The sequence below is a fragment of the Moschus berezovskii genome, chromosome X (genome assembly GCF_049115385.1).
Source record: "Moschus berezovskii isolate FMDL1 chromosome X, NW_MosBer_1.0, whole genome shotgun sequence".
In the NCBI taxonomy this organism is placed as follows: domain Eukaryota; kingdom Metazoa; phylum Chordata; class Mammalia; order Artiodactyla; family Moschidae; genus Moschus; species Moschus berezovskii.
Genome location: NC_142488.1, coordinates 95079365 through 95104348, shown reverse-complemented (window position 1 = coordinate 95104348; position 24984 = coordinate 95079365). Strand labels below are relative to the sequence as shown.

The following is a 24984-nucleotide window of genomic DNA, read 5'->3' as shown; positions in this document are numbered from 1 at the left end:
CTCTCTTTTTAAAGCCTCCCTTCCCGGGACGGAGCTCTGTCCTTACTTCTTTTGTCTCACTTTTTATCTTTTATGTTTTTTCCTACCTCCTTTCGAAGACAATGGGCTGCTTTTCTGGGTGCCTGACGTCCTCTGCCAGCATTCAGAAGTTGTTTTGTGGACTTTACTCCGCGTTCAAATGTTCTTTTGATGAATTTGTGGAGGAGAGAATGGTCTCGCCGTCCTATTCCTCCGCCATCTTGTTCCTTGGCCTGTAGTTTATATTTAGACCAAAATACACAGCTCATACAGGGATTTTTATTCTTTTTCTTTCACCTTTTTATACCAAGTAACTTTAGTGTTAAATTCTACATTTTATAAGTTTTAAACAGACATAGGTATTTATTAGCTCCTTATTTTATTGATCTTAAATCCAAAAGCAATTTTTAAATGTCAGAAAACAATATTAACACCACAAAACTAAATATTGATATTTAAAACTATTAGAAGACTATTACACTCTCAAATTTTACTCAGAAGATTTAAATGGGAAAAGTTGATCAGCCTATGTGTTTTTTTTCCCTTTCTGTCAATTTTTTATTTTTTAATTTATTTATTTTAATTGGAGGCTAATTACTTTACATTATTGTATTGGTTGTGCCATACATTGACATGAATCTGCCCCTGGTGTACATGCTTTTTAATAAAATTTTATGTGTTTATTTATTAGATGTTATGAGTCTTCATTTTTGCAAGGGCTTTTCTCTAGTTTCAGAGAGTGGGGGCTACTCCCTAGTTGCAGTGCACGGGCTTCTCACTGCAGTGGCTTCTCTTGTTGCAGAGCATGGGCTCTAGGGTGCATGGGCTCGGTAGTTGTGGCTTCCAGGCTCCAGAGCACTGGCTTAATAGTTGTGGCACACAGGCTTATTGGCTCCGAGGTATGTGGGATCTTCCAGGACCAGGGATTGAACTGGGGTCTCCTGCATTGGCAGGCAGATTCTTTACCACTGAGCCACCAGGGAAGCCCAGCCTATGTAATTTAAAAATTTTATATGAACCAATTTGTAAAAATAAATTATTTCAATTATAACATGCTTTAGTTGTAAATTCATGTTTATAATTGCATAACTTCAAGTATTAACATACATAATTAAAATGTAAATTTTTTAAAAAGACAAATATAGTAAATTTAAATAATTACCACTAATGTAGCTTTAAAATCTGCTGTGAGCTTTCAATTTCTAATATTCAATAATAACTGTGCCAGTGTCATAGAGATAAAGCTCTCAGTCTTTTTAAAAGAATTTGAATCTACAAATATTGAATCTAGAAATATTAAAAATTGCAACTCAGTTCAGCAAAAAATATCATGAGTGCTCAAATAATAAAACAAATGGTGTAAAATGTTAATAGTAGGTGATTTGGGATAAAGGGTATATGAGTGTTCTTTGAATTTTATTTATGTTGGCAGGTTTTCTAGAAGTTTGAACTTATTTCTAAATAAGTTAAAATGAAGGAACAGACATGGACTGACATAGTGACATAAGTGAAAATGGACAGTGTGCTTAGAAATAAATGTGGGGGAGTACCATATTTTATCTTGAATAAAAAAGTGGGAGAGTACCATAGTTTATCCCCTTTTCAGCTTATAAACTGAAGTTATTTATTGTATGTCATTTATTGAAGTGATGATTTTTTGTATTCTGAGAGCTAGCCTTTAAGTAGAACTAACTACTCTTCTACTTTTCCTTCCCTGGTACAGACTCTGTGCTCCCTGTCACTGAATCTACAAGCAGAGTACTGACCCACCACATCTAGGTCTGCAGAGGGATCAGACATGGGAATGCATCTGCAGTGATTCTGGACCAGCCATTTTTTGTTGACCTGGCTGGCAAATGCTTTCTGATCTCATAATGCTTACAGCTGTGTCTTTAACTTCTTTGATATTCAGTGAGGAATCCCCACAGCCAGGATCTATAGTCAGATCATTATAAATGACAATTTTGGTTTGGTAAGGAAGGAGGTGCATGTGGAGATCATTACATGATATCATCTATAAGGGGAAAACTACAATGTATGTCATCTTGGAAATCCTCAAAATTCCAGAGTTAAAAATAAATATCAGACCATTAAGCAATGTCTCTGAATTTCAGATCCAAAGTGTTGCCAATAACAAACATGCCACCAATAACACAAACTCATCAAATGTCCCAGTTGAAAGTCACTTTTAATTATTGTTGGTATTATTATTATCATCATCAGCATCATTATCATTAGCACAAAACTAAATCCACTAATAAAACACAAATCACACCCTGAAGGCAGACATCTTCATGACAATGAATCAATAACATTATCTTCATGTACAAGGGACAGCACCCTGAGGATAAAGACCATATCACAGCTTGATAATCAATTCAATAATTCAGCCAACATTATTGAGCACCTAGGCACAATGGGAGATTTAAAAACATATACAAGAATCCCTGCTTTCAAGGAGTGTTACAGTCTAGTAGGAGGTATTGAAGAACATCAAGAACAGAGGACCACATGAGCTCAGTGACATAATGGAATCAGTGCCACGTATGAAGTGTAATTGGAGAGAGACATCACAAGAGACTAACGTCACATTCACTTAGGGACAATCACATTCAGTAGGGGCAATCAGAAGAGGCTCCTTAGAGAAGGTGGCATCTGAGCTGGGCTTTGAGGAACTGGAAGGATTTTGGCAGACTGGCATGTACAGAACAGGTGTTGGGGACCAAAACATGGCTATGGGAAAGTTAGTGGCATGTTTGAGGAGGGAACAATACTCCAGTTTGGCTAGGGTATGGGATCTATGTAAGAGTGAATGGTGTGATAATATGCTACAAATTTTATGGGAGCCATATTTTGAATGGCTTTAAATGACAGGCTACAATTTCAGATCTTTATGATGCTGGGAAAGGTTGGGGGCGGGAGGAGAAGGGGACGACCAAGAATGAGATGGCTGGATGGCATCACCGACTCTGTGGACATGAGTTTGAGTGTACTCCGGGAGTTGGTGATGGACAGGGAGGCCTGGCGTGCTGTGATTCATGGGGTCGCGGAGAGTCGGACACGACTGAGCGACTGAACTGAACTGAACTGAACTGACTGAACTTATGTCACAGTAATTATATTTATCCATGGCAATAAAATATGCAATTATTTATGAAGAGATATAGTCATTTCAGTTCCAGATTTCTTAGGGAAACTCAAGTAGTTACTAGGCAATGTTATTACCTTGCTATCAGAAATGTCCCAGTGTGTAACACCAATCAATCAATAGTAGAATTTTCTATTCTGCATGTAACTAAACCTCTTCCCTCAAAGTCTATTCTTGCCATCCATCCAGGGACCACACTTCTTCCCATTCCCACCAGTTCTTGTGGCACCTTATCAGTTGAGGCAAGTCTAATTCAGGATCTCCAGCCATAACCACTACCCTGAAACTAGCACCCACAACTTTGAAAAGTGAGAGTGGTGGTGGCAGGGGTAGTGAACAGTGTCATGAAAATGTAGCCATCTGAAAAGTCTCTGGAATCCCCATACCAAGAGTCAAGCTTAGTTCTCTGAAATTGGAATTCCTGGTCCTCCACTCAGTTTGGCCCAGAAGACAATTGGAGGGGTCCCAGAACTTACAGTGCCTGATTAAGGTCATCTTTTAGAGTTTCCTCTTAACGTCAGCAAATTCCTTAAAGGAATGACATTTCATGCAGGTGACATGTTACTTAAAGCCCTCTTGGGTCTGCTTGAGGCTGTGGATAAACTGGGGTGAATTTCTTTTTCTAACCAAGGAATCCTATTGGGTTTTGTCTTTACACAACAGGCTGGTAGTTGGGACCTTCTCGAGTGCACTGACGGTTGAAAGATTTTAAAGAATAGTTGTATTAGGTGACCAAGCCAAAGAAGTAAGTTATTTAAGCCACCCCAGGAAAGCTTAGAATAACAAGTTGCCATGGCCACACTACACTGCCTGCAGCCAGTCAGTCTTTCAGCTGTTTCCTGGGATGATACCTCCTCTGCAGGAAGTCATGGATAGCAGTAGTGAGGCCCCAGGTTACACTGGACCTTAGGATGACCAGGGAACCTCCCCGGTAGATCAGTAATACCTTTCGGCCCCGAGTGTCCCACATATCCTGGATAGAGGCCCACAAGCTTGGCATGCTCTGCCAGCCAATGTGGGACTGCATATTGGCAACCAGCACAATCAGAGGATACAGAACTAGGCAGGTGATTGTTCCATTGACACTCCCAGACACCAATGCAGGAACCCAGTGGGGCAGGCCTTGCTCTGCCAAGCTATTCTGGATGGGATCCTTGAAGGAGAAATACAGAGCACTCCCTAGGCTGTTCCTGAGAAGGACAGGCCAGAAACCACGATAGTAACCCTGTGACAGCCGGCCCCAAAGCCCATAAGAGTGAAATTCCTTGAGAATGCTGAAGGTGCTGGGAAAGCGAGCTTGCTTGCGACCATCCTGGAGCACATTTTGCACCCTCTCAAAGGGGCTGAGTGCCACAGCCTCCACCACACCAGACATGAGCCCCGCAGCCCAGCGGTGCCCCAGGGAGTGTGGCCCAACAGGGGAGAGACAACACAGCATGCTATCGTAAGTCCCAAACAGCAGAGTCCCTTGCAGTGTCTTGGAGAGAAGAGGCGGGTAGATTCCCCGGTAGAAGTATTGAGGGCCTTCATGCCAAAGCTGCCGCACAGCCTCTGACACCGCCACAGCATGGATCTGTTGCCGGAACACAACCTTATAGATCGGAAAGGTCAGAAAAGTAGACATAAAGTTGGAAACGGCACCAAGGGCGTAGGCATGGGAGTGCCAGCTTCTCTTTCCTGGAGCCTCTTTTTGTGTCCAGTGCTGAAGCTCCTTCCCGGGAGAGTGGTTTTGTTCCCCCATGCTGAAGATTCCTGGGTGTAGACGGAAGAAACTGGCAAGAGTGGAAAAAGAGGTTAGACTGACCAATGAAATCTTTTGGCAAGCATCTTCATTGCTTAGTTAGAAACAGAGGCTCAAGAAACTCAGCTCTAAAGAAACAAGTAATTCTCTGGGCCAGTTTCGGAGAAATATGTACACTCTTAAGAAGGAATTCCTCCACTTTAAATTAAAACAAAGGCAGTTAGTTTTGCTGAACAGAGTCACCCCTACAGTGTTTTTTCTGACACAGCAAATATTCTCATATTCAAAGAAGGTTGAAGAATGAAGAAAATAAAATTAGTGAAGGAGGGCTCCCCATCCTTACTGCATTCACCATATGAAACCTTGCATTTGATAAACTGCTAAAATAATAAGTTGCTCTTCCCTTTCCAAAAAGTAGCACTATCTTGTACAGGCAGAAAGGCATTCAAAGGTTGTAGTCCAGTACTTCCTCTAAAAGATGGTAGTAAATTTAGGGAGCAGGGAAGCTCCTTGCCTCTTTTTTCGTAGATTCTTGATGATGTGCTAGCTGTCTCATGGCAACACCCCGCTCCCCTCTCCCAAGTGAGGAACAGAAAGAGAAACTATTCCTGGAAGTTTAGCAAGAAAAGGCTCTATACATGACAGTTTCTGAGCTTAACCTTGTAGACCCGTTGTTGCATAACAGTGCAGGTATTCTCAATGTACAGGCTATTGACATTTGGGGCCAGATAATTCTTCATCACAGGTGCCCACCCTGTGCATCATACGATGTTTAGTGGTATCCTGTGGCACAAGTTGTGACCTACCCAGTGATAGCAAGAGGAGGGCATGGCAACCCACTCCAGTATTCTTGCCTGGAGAATCCCCATGGACAGAAGAGCCTGGCGAGCTACAGTCCACGGGGTTGCAAAGAGTCGGACATGACTGAGTGACTAAGCACAGCACAGCACAGCTATAACAAACAAAAATATCTAAAGACATTACCTTATGTCCTCGGGGTGAGGAAAGAAGATAAAATTGCCCTGGTTCAGAGACACTATACTAGAGGGAAGGGGCTGTGCAAAGATTCCAAGCTATTGCTCCTACCTGGGAGTAGTCTGGGAGCAGATGGAGTAGTATGAAAGGTAACTGGGGAGCCAGGGCCCATGAAAGAATTTTGGGATCAAGAATAAATGAATGGTCAGTGTAGATCTGAGAACCTGAGGGAGTTGTCAGGAAGGAACTAGGGGTGAGAGGACAGGGTGGGCGGCTTGGGGACAATGTGTGGAGAGGAATAGGAAGTGGTGTGGTGGAGGAGAGGGGGACAGGAACACAGGGTGCCATGACTGGGCATCAGACTCACATCTAGATGGACAGGAAGCCTGGTAGAAACTGCAGACCCAGAGGTTTCACACAGAACCCTGGGCTGTGTAGTCCCCAGAGGAGAGAGCTATTGGGGCTCTAGTTATGCTAGCCCATCTGATAGGGGCAAAGGGGTCACCAGGCTGAGGAACTGGGAGTGGGCTAGAAGCCAGGCCCTGCAAGAAGCCCACTGCAGCCTTCCCTGGGCTGCCGCACTCAAGAACTTGCCTTGAAGTGCTTCTCTTTCCAGAATGACCCCCTATAAGCTTCTCCCTGGCTTCTTGCTCCTGCTCCATCCACAGTCCACTATCTCACCTTACAACCCCACCCATCTCAAGCCACAGTCTGTCTAGGGGGAGGGGATAGAGGCTCAGCCTCCTGTGCTCTGCCACCAGCCCTCCCTTACCCTCAGCAGTTTGGAGGCCCTTAAGCCTCACCTCCTTAACCCTCATGGCCAGGAGGCTGGGAAGGCTCCTCTGCTTTGGACCCTTTAGCTGAGAACTTGCCAGGAGCACAGGCTCAAGAGGCCCACTCCTTGCATCCTTCCGGGGCACTCCTGGGCCCATGGCAGCCCCCTCCATGTCCCAGGAGCCAATGCGGACACCTCTCCTTGGAGGGGAGCTCCAATCAGGCCCCTGAAGCCACAGAGGAGCCCAAAATTACCCATTTGTCCTCCCAAGGATTTCTCTCCAAGTTTTATCTGCACCTGCATAAGGACGGTGGTGAGGGAAGCATTAGCCCCTCTTCTATTTCAGAATGCAGTAATGTTCCACTTCCTCCCCACATTTTCCTGAGTAACCTGTAAACATGTGTTGATTGGCTGTAAGGCAGGCTGATTTAGCAGAAAGAAAACTGGGCTAGAACTTGGCAGACCAGAATTCTCAGTGCCAGTTCTCTTTTCAACTTCTTGTGTGACCTTTAGAAATATATTGACATCTTGGAGCCTCAAGCATCTCAGTTATAAAATGAGCAGACTCTGGTGGGTAGGGTGGGGGGATGCTCTCTAGGCATCCTCATACTGTGCATGTGGCAGGGGGTTGATGGAGAGGAATTCAGGCCAATATTTGATAGAGGAATTGTGCTTTTCCATCCCTGGTTCCTTCTGTTTTGCCCAATCTTTTTCAGGGATTAAAAGTGAACAATAATTTAGAAACACCTTACCTGAAATATCTGTCATAATATTATAAATATAACATCCTGTTTTATGGGGGAGAGGGAGTCAATTTTTCTCCCATGTGTTTTCCTGTTAAAACGCCAGCCTTTGGGGGCAGACAGTCCTGAGTCTGAATTCTGCCTCCACCATTTGCTTAGTTGTATGACCTTAGGCAAGACACTTCACTCAGTCTCAGTTTCTGTGGCTACAGACAAGGGACAATAGACCTCCCTCAAAAGGTTATTGTGAAGAATAACAAAATAAAATGAGATAAAGTGGTTGACCATCCATGGCATGGTGGCCTCAGTCAACTGTATTTTTTTAAGATGTTTCCCCACCTCTCACCTATGCAGATGCTGCACATGCTCCTGCAGCACACTCAGAACCATTTAAAGTGGTATGGTGGGACAAATCCAGTGTTCACATGGCAGGTGAGGAAGATCTTTCTTCTGTGAATGCAAAGGTGTTATAAAAGCAATCCTGGACAGCCTGGCCCCTTACACAAGAATTCCAAAGTAGGGGCCTCAGAACAAGCCTGGTGTCAGCCTAGACCAGTTACCCCCTGGGCCCTACGATGCATCTCCTATGTTTACAACCTTGTGAAAGTGAAGGAGAAGAGTGAAAAAGTTGGCTTAAAGCTCAACATTCAGAAAACTAAGATCATGCCATCTGGTCCCATCACTTCATGGGAAATAGATGGGGAAACAGTGGAAACAGTGTCAGACTTTATCTTTTTTGGCTCCAAAATCACTGCAGATGGTGATTGCAGCCATGAAATTAAAAGATGCTTACTCCTTGGAAGGAAAGTTATGACCAACCTAGATAGCATATTAAAAAGCAGAGACATTACTTTGCCAACCAAGGTCCGTCTAGTCAAGGCTATGGTTTTCCCAGTGGTCATGTATGGACGTGAGAGTTGGACTGTGAAGAAAGCTGAGCACCGAAGAGTTGATGCTTTTGAACTGTGGTGTTGGAGAAGACTCTTGAGAGTCCCTTGGACTGCAAGGAGATCTAACCAGTCCATCCTAAAGGAGATCAAGCCTGGGTGTTCATTGGAAGGACTGATGCTGAAGCTGAAACTTCTTTGGCCACCTCATGCGACGAGTTGACTCACTGGAAAAGACGCTGATGCTGGGAGGGATTTGGGGCAGAAGGAGAAGGGGACGACAGAGAATGAGATGGCTGGATGGCATCACCGACTCGATGGACATGAGTTTGAGTGAACTCCGGGAGTTGGTGATGGACAGGGAGGTCTGGTGTGCTGTGATTCATGGGGTTGCAAAGAGTCGGACACGACTGAGCGACTGAACTGAACTGAAAGTGAGTGGAAAGGATTCCAGACTCCCCTGGTTAGTCTAGCCCAGATGCACAGCCTGCATGATCGCGCCAGGATCCAGCCATATATGTGTCCATTCATTCCAGGCATCCTTCTGCCAGTCCTTTGGTCTGCTCACAAACACATATCAATCACTGTGGGTAAGTCACTGTTAAGCAGGGGTGAATAGGACTTGGTACCAGCCTTGGAGGGCTTGGGAATCTAGTGGGGGAGACAGGTCAACCACGAGCTAAACTATACTGGAAGGCCAAACAAAGCTTATGCTAATCAAGGACAGAGCAGAACATAAGAGCAATATATTTCACCTAGCATAGGGAGATATCCAGGGGGTCTTCCCAACCCAGGGATTGAACCCAGGTCTCCTGAATTGCAGGCAGATTCTTTACCAACTGAGCCACAAGGGAAGTCCAAGAATACTGGAGTGGGTAGCCTATCTCTTCTCCAGAGGATCTTTCTGACCCAGGAATCAAACCAGGGTCTCCTGAACTGCAGGAAGATTCTTTATCAACTGAGCTATCAGGGAAGCCTCTTGATGTAAGTGAAAGAGGACAGTGGAAAAGCTGGGTTAAAACTCAACATTAAAAAAATGAAGATCATGGCATCCAGTCCCAACACTTCATGACAAATAGATGGGGAAACAGTGACAGACTTTATTTTCTTGGGCTTCAAAATCACTGCAGATGGTGACTGCAGCCATGAAATTAAAAGATGCTTTCTCCTTGGAAGAAAAGCTATGACTGACCTAGGTAGCATATTAAAAAGCAGAGATATCACTTTGCTGACAAAGGCCCATATAGTCAAAAGCTATGGCTTTTCCAGTAGTCATGTTGAACCATAAAGAAAGCTGAGCACCGAAGAGTTGATGCTTTTGAACTGTGGTGTTGGAGAAGACTCTTGAGAGTCCCTCAGACTGCTAGGAGATCAAAGCAGTCCATCCTAAAAGAAACCAGTCCTGAATATTCATCAGAAGGACTGATGCTGAAGCTGAAGCTCCAATACTTTTGATGCGAAGAACTGACTCACTGGAAAAGACCCTGATGCTGGGAAAGATTGAAGGCAGGAGAAGAAGGGGATGTCAGAGGATGAGATGGTTGGATGGCATCACTGACTTGCTGCACATGAGTTTGAGCAAGCTCTGGGAGTTGGTGATGGACAGGGAAGCCTGGAGTGCTGCAGACCATGGAGTCACAAAGAGTTGGACATGACTGAGCGACTGAACTGACTGAGCATAGGGGGCAGTCTAAAATTTCTCTGAGAGGGGGCATCTGACTTGATTCTTAACCCATTAGCAGGCTCTAGTTAGATGGAGGAGTGAGGGCAGGAGTTGGTGATGGACAGGGAAGCCTGGCGTGCTGCAGTCCATGGGGTCACAAAGAGTCGTACACACCTGAGCGACTGAATTGAACATATGTGCATGCTAACTCGCTTCAGTCGCGTCCAACTCTTTGCGACCCTATGGACTGTAGCTCACCAGGCTCCTCTGTCCATGGTATTCAAGAATACTGGAATGGGTAGCCATTTCCTTCAGGGGATCTTCCCAAACTAGGGATCAAACCCGTGTCTCCTATGTCTCCTGCATCAGCAGGGGGCTCTTTACTAGTGCCACCTGTGAAGCTTTATACATATATGTGTACATATATATATATATATATATATATGAGCTTGAGTGAACTCCAGGAGTTGGTGATGGACAGGGAGGCCTGGTGTGCTGTGATTCACGGGGTCGCAAAGAGTCAGACACGACTGAGTGACTGAACTGAACTGAACGTACATATATAAAACAATCATTTTGCTGTATGGCAGAAATTAACACAAAATGGTAAATAAAATCTATAGCAATTAAAATTGATTTTAAAAATAAAATGAAAGGATTTTTTTGTTTAAATTGTTTGTTTGGAAGACAACAGAGTTGTCATGGGCTTTGGAGTCTGACACAGCCCTAGACTGGAATCCCAGTGCCTCCATTTACAAGATGTGTTAACCTCCCTGAAACTCAGTTTTCCTGTTTGCAAAATGGGATAACAATGCCTGTCTCAGCATTGCTGAGAAGCTTAAATAAGATAACAAATGGAAAGTCCCTGGCACCAAGAAGGCAGGCAGCCAAGGGCAGCTATTATTGTTTCAACTAATAGCGTTACCTTCATTACTTTCACATAATCTTTTAAGGTTTCTTTGTTACATTTGGAAAATGTGGTCTCATTAGAGCCATGAATTGGGAAGTATTCCCACACACTGATGCCAGAGATCAGGGATACCTTTATCTAACTGGAGCCAGTTCAGTAAATCCTCCTCCCAGCCTTGCACAAGAGACCTTCACTTTGTTCTAAGGGCCCAGTCCAGGCACCAGCATACAATCTTTCTCTTTCCACTATTTTTTGTCAGAGCTACAGAATCTATTCTTTGTCCTACTTGATTCCACCCCCACCAACTCCAACTGTAGATCACCTACTTTGGCAGTGAGGCCAATTTAAACACAGAATAAGAGTCTGCAAGAGACCCAGGGTCAGGTGTCATGATATTAGGGAGCAGAGCAAGAGTCTGAAGGAAATCCAAGAGCTGTGTCAGCATCACCCCTGATTATGTGAGGTGGGGCTTCACTTTACTTCCTACATCCTCCACCCTCCATCCCCTTGAGAAAGTCCATGAGACCTATGAGAAAGTCCACAGTCCTCAGATGGAAAGTGCTTAAACTCCAAATTTGCATTGTTTACTCCAAGGAACTCTATGTATTGAGGTAGTCAATGAGAAGGCAGAAAGAAATAGGTAAAGTTCCTTGGCAGATTGAACACAACCCAACAGCAATCACAAGACATCAGATTATTCACTTGCTTCCAAGCATCAGGAGTCAAGAACAAGCCAGGAAGGGGGCCTCCTAACCACAATCTACATAAAGGAAGTAAGACCTGCTGTTCAAGAACCAGAAGTCATGGAAAATGGTGCAGATTTCTCTGTCACGGGCTTCACGGCCCATTCACTCTGGACAGCCCTGCATGCTGTTACCATGGAGTTGCTCCTTCTCTGTGGCCAGTGATTCCAAATCCAGCAAAGGAGAGGTCCCCTCAAGAGCTCACAGAAGGGCAACCTAGCAACGTGTCCTCAAGCCAGGAAATGAAAGAGCTATATCAGCGGCAGAGAGCTGTATTTAGGGGGTTAGATCAAATTAGGTTCCGTTTCTCATACTTCTTCCTCAAGTACAAGTTGAAAGAGAAAATGTTAAGAAGAAAGATTGTAGGGGAGTGGTTCTTAACCATTTCTGGGCCACAGACTCATTTGAACATCTACAAAGCTATGGACACAGAAGAATATACATAGTTAAATTCTACTCTTCACAAACAATTTCAGGAAGGACCTTAGGTAGGAACCTCTGCTCTCAAGTTACATTTCACAACAGCGACTATATGGAGAGATACATTGGCCACATCTTCATTTACTTATTGCCATAAGCATAATGTAGTGTCTCCAGCAGTGGTTCACAAACCACTCTATACCTCAGAATTAACTACAGCACTGGTTAAAAATATAAATCACCCTCCCCAGCCCTAGTTCTTAGTAAATCTGAATCCCCCAGAGGCAGAGCTTAGGAATCTGTATTTTTAACAAGTTTTTAAAAATGATTCTGAGGCAACCAGCTTCATACCGATACTTTGGTTAATAGCATGGATTCTGGTGTCAGAGAGATACGATACAAGTTCTGGTTTCACTTTTTAATTTCAGGCAAGTCATTTTACCTCTCTGAGTCTTGTCTCCTTTCAGGTCATAAGCTGTAAAAATAATGTTTTACTGAAAGAAAAAGCAAGCAGCTTGTTGTAGTGTAAAACAGAGAATGAAAAAAGCCTCAGTTTTCTTCTTCTGTACAATGGGTACCATACAAGTTTCCTACCTCTTCCCCTATCCTTCTTTGCGTTGCCTCTCTAAGCCCTCCCTCAGAACTACCAGCACACTAAGACTGCAGCTGAGCTGGTTTAAGACCACTCATGTAAAAAAAATGCCCTCTAGGCAGCTCAGATGGGCAAAGAGTTGGTATTTGGAAAACAACAGAATAAAACCGGATGCTGATATTTATTTGCTGTGTGATGTGGGGCAAGCCCCCTAACCTTGTGCCTGTTTCCTCATCTGTAAAATGAAGATAATAGTCGTTGCTCACTAATTCTATATAGTTCCAAATGGGCCTTCCCATCTCCACTTTGGCTTTGGCTTTTCTCAACTAACCCTCTATCTGAGAGTAGAGAGGAGTAGGGGGCAGCCTTTGAAATCAGACTTGTAGACTTGAGTGTGAGCTCTTACCTCTGCACTTCCTAAGCATAATGACTGGGTGCTTAAGTCCCCTCTCTGTTAAATGGGCATATTGCTACTTCCTTTGCAAGGGTGTTGAGAAGAATAAACGAGTTGTCCGTGCAAGCCCATTTGCACGTAGAAAGCGCTCGGTAAATGCTTGTCCCCCCTTCCCTCTGTACAAAGGTGAGGAACTTTTACTGTTCGCTTGATGTCTGTCCCACCTCGTGTTGAAGACACACGGTCTCAAAGCGTGGAGCACAGCAGAGGTGGAAGAGGTGAAAGAGAAAGAAAGCTAGGGGCAAGCAGCAAACTCACGGTAAAATGCCAGTCGGCAGGGTCCGAGAGTCCGAGCTGCACTTGACACCGCACCGGCTCCCGCGCCTGTGTGCTGCAGCCCCCGCCGGCCAGCTACTCCTTTTTGCTAGCAATGGCCCTGAGCAGGAGGCTGCGCGGGGAGGCCGCCCCCTCGCCCCGCTGATTGGCCTCGTCAGCCGACTCCTCATGCTCTTTTGTCTCAACCAGCAGAGGTTAAAAGAAGCGGCGGCTGCTGGGAGCGCCCAGCGAGTGGGCGGGGGCGGCCGCTGCTGCCTTGGGAACCGAGCTGCCTCGACTCAGCTACCCAAAGCTGGGCGAAGAGGCTCCGTCTGGCGGTTCCGAGTTGCTTAGCGGTAGAGGAGGCGTCATCCTTTTTCCCTGTATGGCCACGGAGAACGGAAGGCGGCATCCACACTGTCCACGCCGGAGCATTCTCTGTCCACCGGCCGAGCACAGGTAAAAGGGTGCGATTGCCTGGCCCGGAGAGAGGAGGGAAGAGCTCCATCAGGATTGGGAGGCTCTCTGTTTACCGAATCGCGAGGACTGAAAGGCAGCCGAAGGAGCACTCCCGCGGCCCGGCTGCGCAGAGGCCAGAGGTGGGTTCCACTGAATGATGCCATATGGGTAGGATTTGCCTAGACTGACGGGAGGGCGTTTTCAGGGGTATAGTCAGGGGGTTGGGAAGCAGGGGGGATCGCAAGCTGTCTGCCTTGAAACCCCTTTGCACCTCCTGGTCCGTTCCTGGTGAAGCATATGTGGGTGTGTGTGTCCAACTCCCATTCCCTCTCTCCGTGGCAGGCCGCCAAAGTTGAATTCGAACTCGATTTCTGTGAGGCTGATCGCGGAGCTGGTAGGACAACGATTTCCCAGAGTGGGTTAGGGGGTATGTAATAGGGGGTCGCTTTGGCTTGTATTCACAAGGTGGGAGAGGGAATTCTCCGTCTGGCTACTGTGGAGGGTGCGAGATGAGGGATGAGACTCCTAACCCTTCCCTTCTCTGCCCTGCTTTGGCCGCCGCCATGGCCTGAAGACTGGGATCTGCAATCTCGCGTGGGCAGAGGCCAACCTACCTCGGAATCCAGCTTTCTAACGCAAGCACTTGTTGCAGAAACAGATCGTGAAATAAAGGTGCGCACTTGTTTCCAAGCTCATATAGGAATCTGAGAAATAATGCGGGAAACTTTGAGAAGGGGGTGTGGTTGAGGCCTGAAACCATCAGTTTCATAGAGATCTTATTTGCTACCACAAATCTGTGAGACTTAGACCACTGCCCTCTATTTTGAGACGCACTATTTCACCTAGAATTCTAAGCCGCAGTTGCCTTCCTTCCTGGAGGATTCTCGAGAGAGGATAGTTGTAGATCTGAAAAGCACCTTACTGGCACGGGAACACCCATTAACTCCTGAAGGTTGTAATTGCCAGTTTCCTGCAGGATATTTTCAGGGCAGTAGCCCAAACCCGCGGAGAAGGCAATGGCAAGCCACTCCAGTACTCTTGCCTAGAAAATCCCATGGATGGAGGAGCCTGGTAGGCTGCAGTCCGTGGGGTCGCTAAGGGTCGGACACGACTGAGTGACTTCACTTTCACTTTTCACTTTCACACATTGGAGAAGGAAATGGCAACCCACTCCAGTGTTCTTGCCTGGAGAATCCCAGGGACGGGGGAGCCTGGTGGGCTTCCGTCTATGGGGTCACACAGAGTCGGACACGACTGAAGTGACTTAGCAGCAGCAGCAGCAGCCCAAACCCGCAGGGTGTTCAGGAACGTAAAGGAAGTGACTGCAAACTGCTTCCATGCAGTTTACTACCTTACTAACCTTCCCCCCCCTCCTTTTCTTTACAGATCCTACTGAGATACAAGGAAGATTGAGCCCAGGAACGTTGATTTGGGGGTTTCTCCTGCAGATTAGGCTTTTCTAGAAAGCCTGAGCATTTTGTTACATTCATATAGATGATCATCGTCAGTCATGGCCAGGATCATTGCACGTGTGGGTAACAACTGGCGGCAGAATACAGCCTTGCCACCCTGGACCCATTCCATGTTGAGGTCCCAGAGCGGGAGGGGAGTCTTGGTCCTTCAAGGGTCAACATGGCAGAAGGAAAGATGAAATTCTCCGGGAGGGTGGTGCCAGCCCAGGAGGAAGAAACCTTTGAAAATGGCTGGAACAAGTCAATGGGGCCCTGCCAGATTGGAATATGTCTGAATAGGAAAAGCTCGAGCGCTTGATGAAAACCCTGAGGGGCCTCGCACAGGAGGTGATGCGTTTACTGAGGGCAGCCAACCCCAACTTCAGTGTGGCAAATTTCTTGTGTGCCATGAAGTTGGTGTTTGAGGATTCTGAAAGCAGTGTCACTGCCCATGGCAAATTTTTTAATACATTGCAGGCACAAGGGGAGAAAGCCTCCCTTTATGTGATCCGTTTAGAGGCGCAGCTACAGAATGCTATTCAGGCTGGGATCATAGCTGAGAAAGATGCAAATCAGACACACCTGCACCAGCTCCTTTTAGGAACTGAGCTGTGCTTCAGGCTGAAGAATCTTCTCAGGGTGTATGCAAATGAGCAGTGGTGTCTCCCCAATTTCCTGGAGTTAATCAGAATGATAAGGGAGGAAGAGGATTGGAATGACACTTCTATGAAACAGAAGCAGGCCAAAAGATCTGAGTTAATCATGGAGAGGGCAGCAAGCCCCTTGGCATTTCAGGGCACCCAGTCAACAGCCATCAGCACTGCTGATTGCGATGTGATAGAAGTAGATGATACCCTTAATGACTCACATGAGGATGTGATCCTGGTGGAGTCTCAGAACCCTCCACTTACATCCATAGGTGCCCCTCCCCTCAGGGTCAGGGCCAGGGCCAGACTTCAGGATCAAATACTGGTCATTGATTCCCTTAACAATTCTCAGACTCAATCTCCTTCTACCAGTGGTGGTTCTGCATATAAGAATAATGGTCCTGGGGATATACGTAGATCCAGGAAGAGAAAATATACAATCCACTGTTCATACTGTGGTGAGAAGGGCCACTCAAAGGGAACCAGTGACAGTAAGAGCAACAAGGCCCAGGTGTTTTGAGAATCTGATCATCAGCCTGCAAGAGCTGACACATACAGAGGAGACATCAAAAGAGATCCCAGACAAACACACTGACGTCTCTGAGCCACAGTAAGGTGCTAGACCCAGCCCTAAGTGGACCCTTAACTGTATTCAGAGACTGCTGATGGGGAAAACTAGAGTAGGCTGGGGGAGGCTTCTATGTGCATGAATTAATCCACAAAGTGGCTTTCTTTGGGGAAGAAGTTGTGGATACCAGTAAAATGAAGAAGACAGCCTGACCTCTGTCCCTGCTTCTCCCTCCATCTGCCTAAGGATCTATGTGTGTGTCTATTTCCTTGATGATTTTGTTCCTTTTGTGAAAGGAATACAAGTTACTGTTAAACCTTCAAAGACTGAAGGAAACTACAAAAACTGAAGTGCAAATTACCTGAAACTCCCCACCCTTGCAAAACCGTTGTCAGTCCTTGGATGAATGGCCTTCTAGGTATCTCCCTATTCCTGTGTACCAAGATAGATATTATATACAGATAAAAGTGATCAAATATAAGTGTTATTCTATGCTGTGTATTTTTTCACCAGACAATATATGTTGTGGACTTCTATGTCAATTTATAAGCATCAAGTTTGCTGTCTCTGTGTGATATTACTTTTAGGAATACAGAAGGAAAATAATAAGAAAACTAAATACAGAAGCTATAAATGGGAGAACTCATACTGTGAGGTGGAGTTTTATCAACCTCATTTACAGATGAGGAAAACGGAAGCTGAAAGGAGCTATCTCCCAAAGAGTCCCCTATCACAACTGACCTATGGCATTGAACTAAATCTGTGTCCATTGGACTTACCTGGTGGTCCAGTGGCTTAGACTCTGTGCTCCCAATGCAGGGGGCCTGGGTTTCAATTCCTGGTCAGGGAACTATATCCTATATGCCACAACGAAGAGTTCACATGCCTCAACTAAAAGATCCTGTGTGCTGCAACTAAGACCTTGCACAACCAAATAAATAAATAAATAAATATATATTTTAAAATAATGCCCCAGTGCTTTCTTAGCTAATACATCTTGAGAAATTTGCTGACAGCCAGGAGAGGGGGCAATAATAGGAAATGGGTATTTCAGGGGCTCCATTCCTGTTCACTTTGGGAAGGGGCGGTGTTCCCTTCTCTGAGCAGATTCCTTAAATTGCTACTACTAATGCTTCTGAACAACACCCCGTAGCAACAAGACTACCCTTTGGGTTGACACTACTCTCTGCCTCCCCCTCAACTACAGAGAAAGCAGCTGCTCATTAGAGTTCAGTACCAGGAGGCTTGGGACGTCCCTGGCTTCATGCTAGGGGACACCAGAAGCCCAAGAACTCCCAGCAAACCTCCCTCTGACCCAAGAAATAGAAATCACTGGGGAAAGATGAAAAACAATCTGGATGCCAGGGCACGTGAAAATACAGGGGACCCCTCCCCCACCACAGGGCAGGATGTAGCTCCAATCAGGCCCCCAAAGCCACAGGGGAGCCCAACATTCTCAGACTTTTATAGGCTTATAGCCTCCATTCTATCCTCTAAATCTGCCCTTGGAAAGAATCTGCCCCTGTTTATCCTAGATTAAAATATCACTCCTCTTTCTACTCACCTTTTCTCAATTTTAGTCCATAATCACTTGTTGACTGATTTACACAAATTAAATTTATGCCGTCATAATTTCTCTCTGGGACCAGACAGAGTATAAAGAAAAATAAATAAATGCTACACCAACCAGTGCCCTCCTTTACACTGGAGTTAGCTTGGGGATTCAGCATAGACCACTTCTTTGATAACCTCTAATTCATCCCTCTTTTCTTCCAGTCTCTATCCTCTTCTATGTCATTTAAACTTGAAATTAGATGTCTAAAGTTTTATTTCTACAAAATGATGCAAATCTGTGAGTTTATTTCATTTCACATGACGCTGGCTTTTTTTTAATGTAGGAAGTATGTATTTTCCCTGTTTGGAAGACATGGGAGACATCAGCATTCAGATCAGACTGAGGCTAATAGCCAAAAGAAAGCTTTTAGATAATTTTTTGTCTGATAGGTTTCATTTAAGATTATGGGTTTTCTTCCTTTCTTTCTCCCTAATCTTATTAGATGCTGAGAGATGAAATGAGTCTTTTGTCAGAAGAAGCTAGTCTTTGAATGACCTTCTTTTGCATTATTTCCCTCCTTCTAGATAAAATCTTCTCTGACACCCCAGTCTCATAGTTTCCCCTTCTAAGATGTTTTTGATGCCTCTCAGTCTTCTTTGTCCAACTTCTTTCTCTTCCTGACTGTTCCATAATAATAGTGACAGAAATTAAAATCACCACAACTGTGACTTACTAAAAGCGTATTATGTGTCAGAACTCCTGTTCTAAGCCCTTTAACGGAATATAGCTCTTTAATCTTCATAGCAACCTCAGAGGGTAGCTATTACTATTTCTAATTTACTATTAATATTAATTTAATTACTATTAACTGCCACATATTTCTGGAGAAGGAAATGACAACCCATTCCTGTATTCTTGCCTGGATAATCCCATCGACAGAGGAACCTGGCGGACTACAGTCCATGGGGTCACAATGAGTTGGACACAACTGAGCAACTGAGCATGCATGCACATCACATATTTCAGATGAGGAAACAAGCCAGAAAGGTAGGAAATGACCTAGGATCATGCACCTAGTTCATGATGAACTGTGGATGACACTCCTGGCTGGCTGACTGACTCCATAGCTTACTCAGGTTAGCTCTCAGGCTCCGTCCTGTATGATGTAGATGCTGTCACTATCTGTGCATGACACATGAGGAGACTGAGGTCTACGCACAGGAAGTGATTAGCCAAACGTCATAAGAGTAAGTGGCTTGTGTGTCACACTCAGGGATGGAATCTTTAAGGAACCTTTCTTTGACACACAAAAAAAGACTTTTGTACCTTTCTTTCTCTTTCTCTCCAGGTTGCAGTTGCCTGGCAACATCCCCTCCCCCTCCTTCAGTTGTACTGTCACATACCATTTCTATGTTTTAAGTGCAAATGGTTGTAAATTTAACATATGCAAGAGGTGAAAGCCACAGAAGTCAGTGGGGGAGAGATGAATTGTTCAATTAGTGGTGCTTGGGGGACTTAATTACCTGACTGCAAAAACGATCTGTTTACTTTCTATCACGACATTAAATATGAATTCCAGATAAATTTGAGAAATAAATGCAGATTTTATGCATGTATGCACTAATTTTTAATAATATATTGTTGTTAAGAAGGGAATGAACAGAATCAAATGTTCAAAACTAACACCATTTAAAACTGTAAGAAAATAAATATTTATTAAATCTCTGGACTGCAGAAGACTTTCTATGGTTAGGAGTGATGAAAGAAATTATACAGTAAAGGCCAATAACAAAAGATAGCATTGTCAGAAATAAAAGACTAACAGCAAGCTGAGAAATATTAGCAACAAATAATAAAACAATAATAATAGCAAACTTTTATTGTAGATAGCTTTTGAACTGTGGTTCTGGAGAAGACTCTTGAGAGTCCATTGGACTGCAAGGAAATCCAACCAGTCCATTCTAAAAGAGATCAATCCTGGGTGTTCATTGGAAGGACTTATGCTAAAGCTGAAACTCCAATACTTTGGCCACCTCATGTGATGAGTTGACTCACTGGAAAAGAGTCTGATGCTAGGAGGGATTGGGGGTAGGAGGAGACAGGGACGGCAGAGAATGAGATGGCTGAATGGCATCACCGACTCGATGGGCATGAGTTTGAGTGAACTCCGGGAGTTAGTGATGGACAGGGAGGCCTGGAGTGCTGTGGTTCATGGGGTCGCAAAGAGTTGGACACGACTAAGCGACTGAACTGAACTGAACATTTACTAAGGTCTTACACAGTACCAGGCATATTCTAAGAGCTCAACATGGTTTCATTTCATTCTCATAATAAACCGATATAGATCCTAATATTATCTCCAGGTTCTAAAACATTTTTATTTAAGAGGGAGAAAAACAGAAAGCATAACATGTAAATATACACCTTAATAAATTATTGTACAGCAAACCACCACAAAGATCAAGAAATAAAACATTACCAGAACTCCTGAAATCCCTTTGAGCCACTGTAAAATTGCAACCTGTTGACTTTCCCCTAAAGGAAACCACTCTCATGATAGTTATAGCTATGACTTTTATTATTAATTATTATTTTATGGTTTTTCTTTAGAGCTTTACAACTCAAATATGAATCTCCAACATTTTTTTTTTAACATTTAGAACTAATGATACCAAACTCCTGCACCATTCACTCACTCAGCAAGGCCAATCTACCAACACTGATTGTGATACAAGTACAGTGTTTATTGCAGGGCACCAAGCAAGGAAAACGGGCAGCTCATCCTCAAAGACTGAACTTCCCAGTGGCCTGCAGGGAATGGTTAAAGGCAACACTTGGGGTAAGGCCTACAGCTCAGTGACTTGCTTCTGACTAGTTGGTGGTGAAGTAATAGTGTGATGTTTTGGGAATCTTAATCATCAACCTTCCTCATTTCTTAATGTGCCTGTAAGACACTTTAACCCTGAGCTACTATAGACTTTAACATGTAATATTTAAAGGCAAATTAGCTCTAAGAAATCACAAAATTACCTAAATTTTCAAATAGTTTGGGGAGTTGTAGCTAAACTTTTTTCATGGAACTTTTCAAATACACACAAAGATGTAGCGAATGGTATAATGAACCCCCATTTCCCATCACCCAGCTTCAAGATTTATCAACATTTTTGCATCTTGATTCATCTATAATTCCTCATATTTTTAATGGGTTATTTTTACAGCACTTACTAAATATCATATCAAATGGTATGATTCTTCTGTACTCTATCCATACTTATACTTCCCTTTTTTCCATTCTGAATATTTTTTATTGGGGTAAAATTCATATAACATAAAATCTCCCATTTTAAGTGTACAATCTAGTGGCATTTGGAATACGTTTTTTAAAATTTTCTCTTTATTCTCAGTAGATTTTTCCAGAAGTTTACTAGTCTTTTGGACAAATTTGGTTTAGCTGACTTTTCTATTGTTTATTTTCCACTTCATTGATTTCTACTCTTATCTTTACATGTTCCCTTATACCTTAACTAAATTATTGGACATATTCTGCATATATTTTCAGTCTCTTTTGCAGTCTTCATTTAAAATATACACTCTTTGGCTTTAAATTTGCTTTTGAATATTGTTTGAGGTGTATTCTACAAGCTTGGCTGAAACTCAGATCTTTAATTATCATTCAGTTCTACATGTTTAATTATCCATTTCCAGCAGTTTCAGGCACTTCTCTGGCTGAAGACCAATGGCAGAATGCAGCCTCAAGACAGTCACAGGTTTCTGTAGACTTCTAGATCCACAAGTTCCAACCATTTTACCATCACCTTAGCGAAATATCACATCTTGAGGTACTGAACTAAAAAAAAAGGATGATCTCACTTGCATTTTCTGGAATGAGAAATTTGTTTGGTTTTTTTGTTTGGCTACCCTACGTCCTCCTTTTCTGAAAATGCAACTACCCTCAAGAACATATGGATGAAAAAGATAATCAGAAATTTAGTTTCAAGTAGGACATGTTGCTACACTGTACTGACTAAACCATATTCTTGAATCTAGCTTTTGGGAATTGGGTACTGGCTGGGTTATTGGGCACTGTCTGAACTCTTTGAGTAGTGATACTGTGATTCCAATATGAATATTGTACTTTGTATAAAAGTGGCCAGTCAGGTTCCCTATGGAGGGGTTGGGCAGTTTGATCAAGAGAGGAGGGACATGATTTGCACAGTCTTGAAACCCTGGCTCTTTTCGTTACAAACTGTATGAATTTGTGCTCTGTGCTTCACCTTCCTCATTGCTAAACAGGAATAATAACAGGAAATCCCTCAAAGGGTTGTGGTAAGAATTAAATGTGTGAGCATTTGCAAAGCTTTAGAGTACCCAGTGCACTGTGCCACAGAATACCATTACAACTGCATCAAACGCTTCTCTCCAAACTTTCTTAACAGGCTTGTAGATGGATTACCTAAGCCCTCCTTCTCAGCCTCTTCACAGGGAACTTTATTAAACTCAGTAGACTTAGGCTCCTTTATCCATGTAGAAGAGGGTGAGAATAAAACTCCTTTAAGAGCTAACCAAATAGTTCCTCTTGGAACAGGAACTGTCTTTGCTTAGGAACACACCTGCAGGGATACTTGTTTAGCTGGGGAAGGGAGTGAGGCTCTCTGGATCCAGCTGAGATGGCCTGCATCTAGACGAAGATAGCAGCTTTACTTCTCTGCAGAAGGAACTCTGGGAAATGGGAGCTGCTAAGCCATGGAGGCCAGGAGTTCAAGAGCCAGGCAGGAAGCTGAATGGAAGAGAAGTGTGAGTGAAACTGCCCTGAGATTCATTTGGGTAATTTGCTGATTGGCTAATTTATTGGCTGGCCTTTAAATAATTTGTTTTAACATTGTTCAGTGTAGCATATGCTCAATTAAAATAAAATAGCTTTCAAATACAGAAAGGAACAAAGTAAAAGTGAAAGCTAATCTGATTCCCCACAGTCTAGTCTGGTTATGTTCTTCCAGATCTGCTTTTACACAAAAACAAATATATAAATATCAGGTCATAGCAGGCACTTGGCTCTGAGAATTTCTTTCATGTTGTCTGCTGTGTTGAGATGAACTTCCTACACTCTCCCAAACCATCAGCAAGATCCTGCAACCTGCCTTGTGCTGGCAGGTCTTTGGACTAGATATTTGATTTCTGTCAACAGTTTCTTTCAGTGAAACTATCAGGGAGAAATTACAGTTTTACCTCCCTACATTCATATAATACTAACATAGCCACTGCTCATGGTGCCCTTACTCTGTATCTGGCAGTCCCTTCAGTGTTTTACTTCAATTTTCACATTAGTTTCTCACAACAACCCTTTGGAAGTCAGTCCCACTATTATTGCCATGTGGGTTCACAGACAGGGTGTGAGAGGCCCAAAAGCTAAAAACAGGATCAATAAGAAGGAAAATAAACATGTCAGAGGCAGGACTTACACCTGCAGTGTCTCTTTAAATCCTCATCACGTTCTTATGAGGGAGCTGTCACCACAAAGGAGGCAACTAAGGCTCCAGAGTTTACAGAGCTTAAGCCACCAAGAACCTAGAAGTTTTGTAACTATATCCCTTCCCAAACTGATGAAAGCAAGCAAGCAAAAAAGCAAAGATTTAAATGAATGGAAATGAGAGGATAACAGGAAGGCCAGGGGTCTCCAAACGGAGGAAATAAGCTGCAAGTGTCAGACATTTTCTCTCTCTTAAAAGGCAGGAGGAAACAAACTAGTGTTGTATCTTTTCCCCTTCTTTATACAAATTTAAAAAGAGGTTTCTCTTAAAATTCTGTGTTGCCATAATGACACCTGGTTCCACCTGAACTTAACTTTTCTCAAACCTTGACTTAACCAATGCATTTTTCTTATGGAAATGTTTGTCTTAAGCTATGTTAATGTACAATGTATTTATCCTAGACTCTGTCTTCAATTTGGTTCCACCTAAAGACCATTCAGATATGACCTAAATCAAATCCCTCATGATTATACAGTGGAAGTAACAAAATAGATTTAAGGGACTAGATCTGATAGATAAGAGTTCCTGATGAACTATGGATGGAGGTTCAAGAGATTGTACAGGAGATAGGGACCAACACCATCCCCATGGAAAAGAAATGCAAAAAAGCAAAATGGCTGTCTGAGGAGGCCTTACAAATAGCTGTGAAAAGACGAGAAGTGAAAAGCAAAGGAGAAAAGCAAAGGAGAAAAGGAGATATAAGCATGTGAATGTAGAGTTCCAAAGAATAGCAAGGAGAGATAAGAAAGCCTTCCTCAGTGATCAATGCAAAGAAATAGAGGAAAACAGCAGAATAGGAAAGACAAGAGATCTCTTCAAGAAAATCAGAGATAACAAGGGAACATTTCATGCAAAGATGGGCTCAATAAAGGACAGAAATGGCATGGACCTAACAGAAGCAGAAGATATTAAGAAGAGGTGGCAAGAATACACAGAAGAACTGTACAAAAATCTTCACGATCAAGATAATCACGATGGTGTGATCACTCACCTGGAGCCAGACATCTAGGAATGTGAAGTCAAGTGGGCCTTAGAGAGCATCACTACGAACAAAGTTAGTGGATGTGATGGAATTCCAATTGAGCTATTTCAAATCCTAAAAGATGATGCTGTGAAAATGCTGCACTCAATATGCCAGCAAATTTGGAAAACTCAGCAGTGGCCACAGGACTGGAAAAGGGCAGTCTTCATTCCAATCCCAAAGAAAGGCAATGCCAAAGAATGCTCAAACTACCGCACAATTGCACTCATCTCACATGCTAGTAAAGTCATGCTCAAAATTCTCCAAGCCAGGCTTCAGCAATATGTGAACCGTGAACTTCCAGATGTTCAAGCAGGTTTTAGAAAAGGCAGAGGCACCAGAGATCAAATTGCCAACATCCGCTGGATCATGGAGAAAGCAAGAGAGTTCCAGAAAAACATCTATTTCTGCTTTATTGACTATGCCAAAGC

The 24984-nt window shown here is 43.6% G+C and overlaps 2 protein-coding genes across 2 annotated transcripts; one reads left to right on the top strand and one right to left on the bottom strand.

Annotated features, from left to right (window-relative positions):
• Positions 1-2182: 2182 nt before the first annotated feature.
• SLC25A53 (solute carrier family 25 member 53) lies at positions 2183-13663 on the bottom strand. Its single transcript, XM_088833760.1, has 2 exons — positions 13328-13663; positions 2183-4938 (listed from the first exon to the last, which is right to left on the bottom strand). The coding sequence occupies exons 1-2, from the start codon at positions 13513-13515 to the stop codon at positions 3987-3989; spliced, it is 1140 nt and encodes a 379-aa protein (XP_088689886.1). The 5' UTR covers positions 13516-13663; the 3' UTR covers positions 2183-3986.
• Positions 13664-13784: 121 nt separating this feature from the next.
• Positions 13785-16930, top strand: ZCCHC18 (zinc finger CCHC-type containing 18). The gene is given in 7 exon segments (XM_088833759.1): positions 13785-13923; positions 14126-14177; positions 14358-14455; positions 15170-15389; positions 15392-15479; positions 15482-16395; positions 16397-16930. Coding segments are annotated over 4 exon segments (1197 nt in total). The 5' UTR covers positions 13785-13923; positions 14126-14177; positions 14358-14455; positions 15170-15293; the 3' UTR covers positions 16496-16930.
• Positions 16931-24984: the final 8054 nt, after the last annotated feature.

What these genes read in the sequence shown, in the direction of transcription:
- SLC25A53 (XM_088833760.1), bottom strand. Translation starts at nt 13,515, where the DNA reads ATGAGGAGTCGGCTGACGAGGCCAATCAGCGGGGCGAGGGGGCGGCCT. An exon ending in CTGCCGACTGGCATTTTACC is followed by an intron (nt 4,939 to 13,327) that starts GTGAGTTTGCTG and finishes CACTCTTGCCAG; the next exon opens with TTTCTTCCGTCTACACCCAG.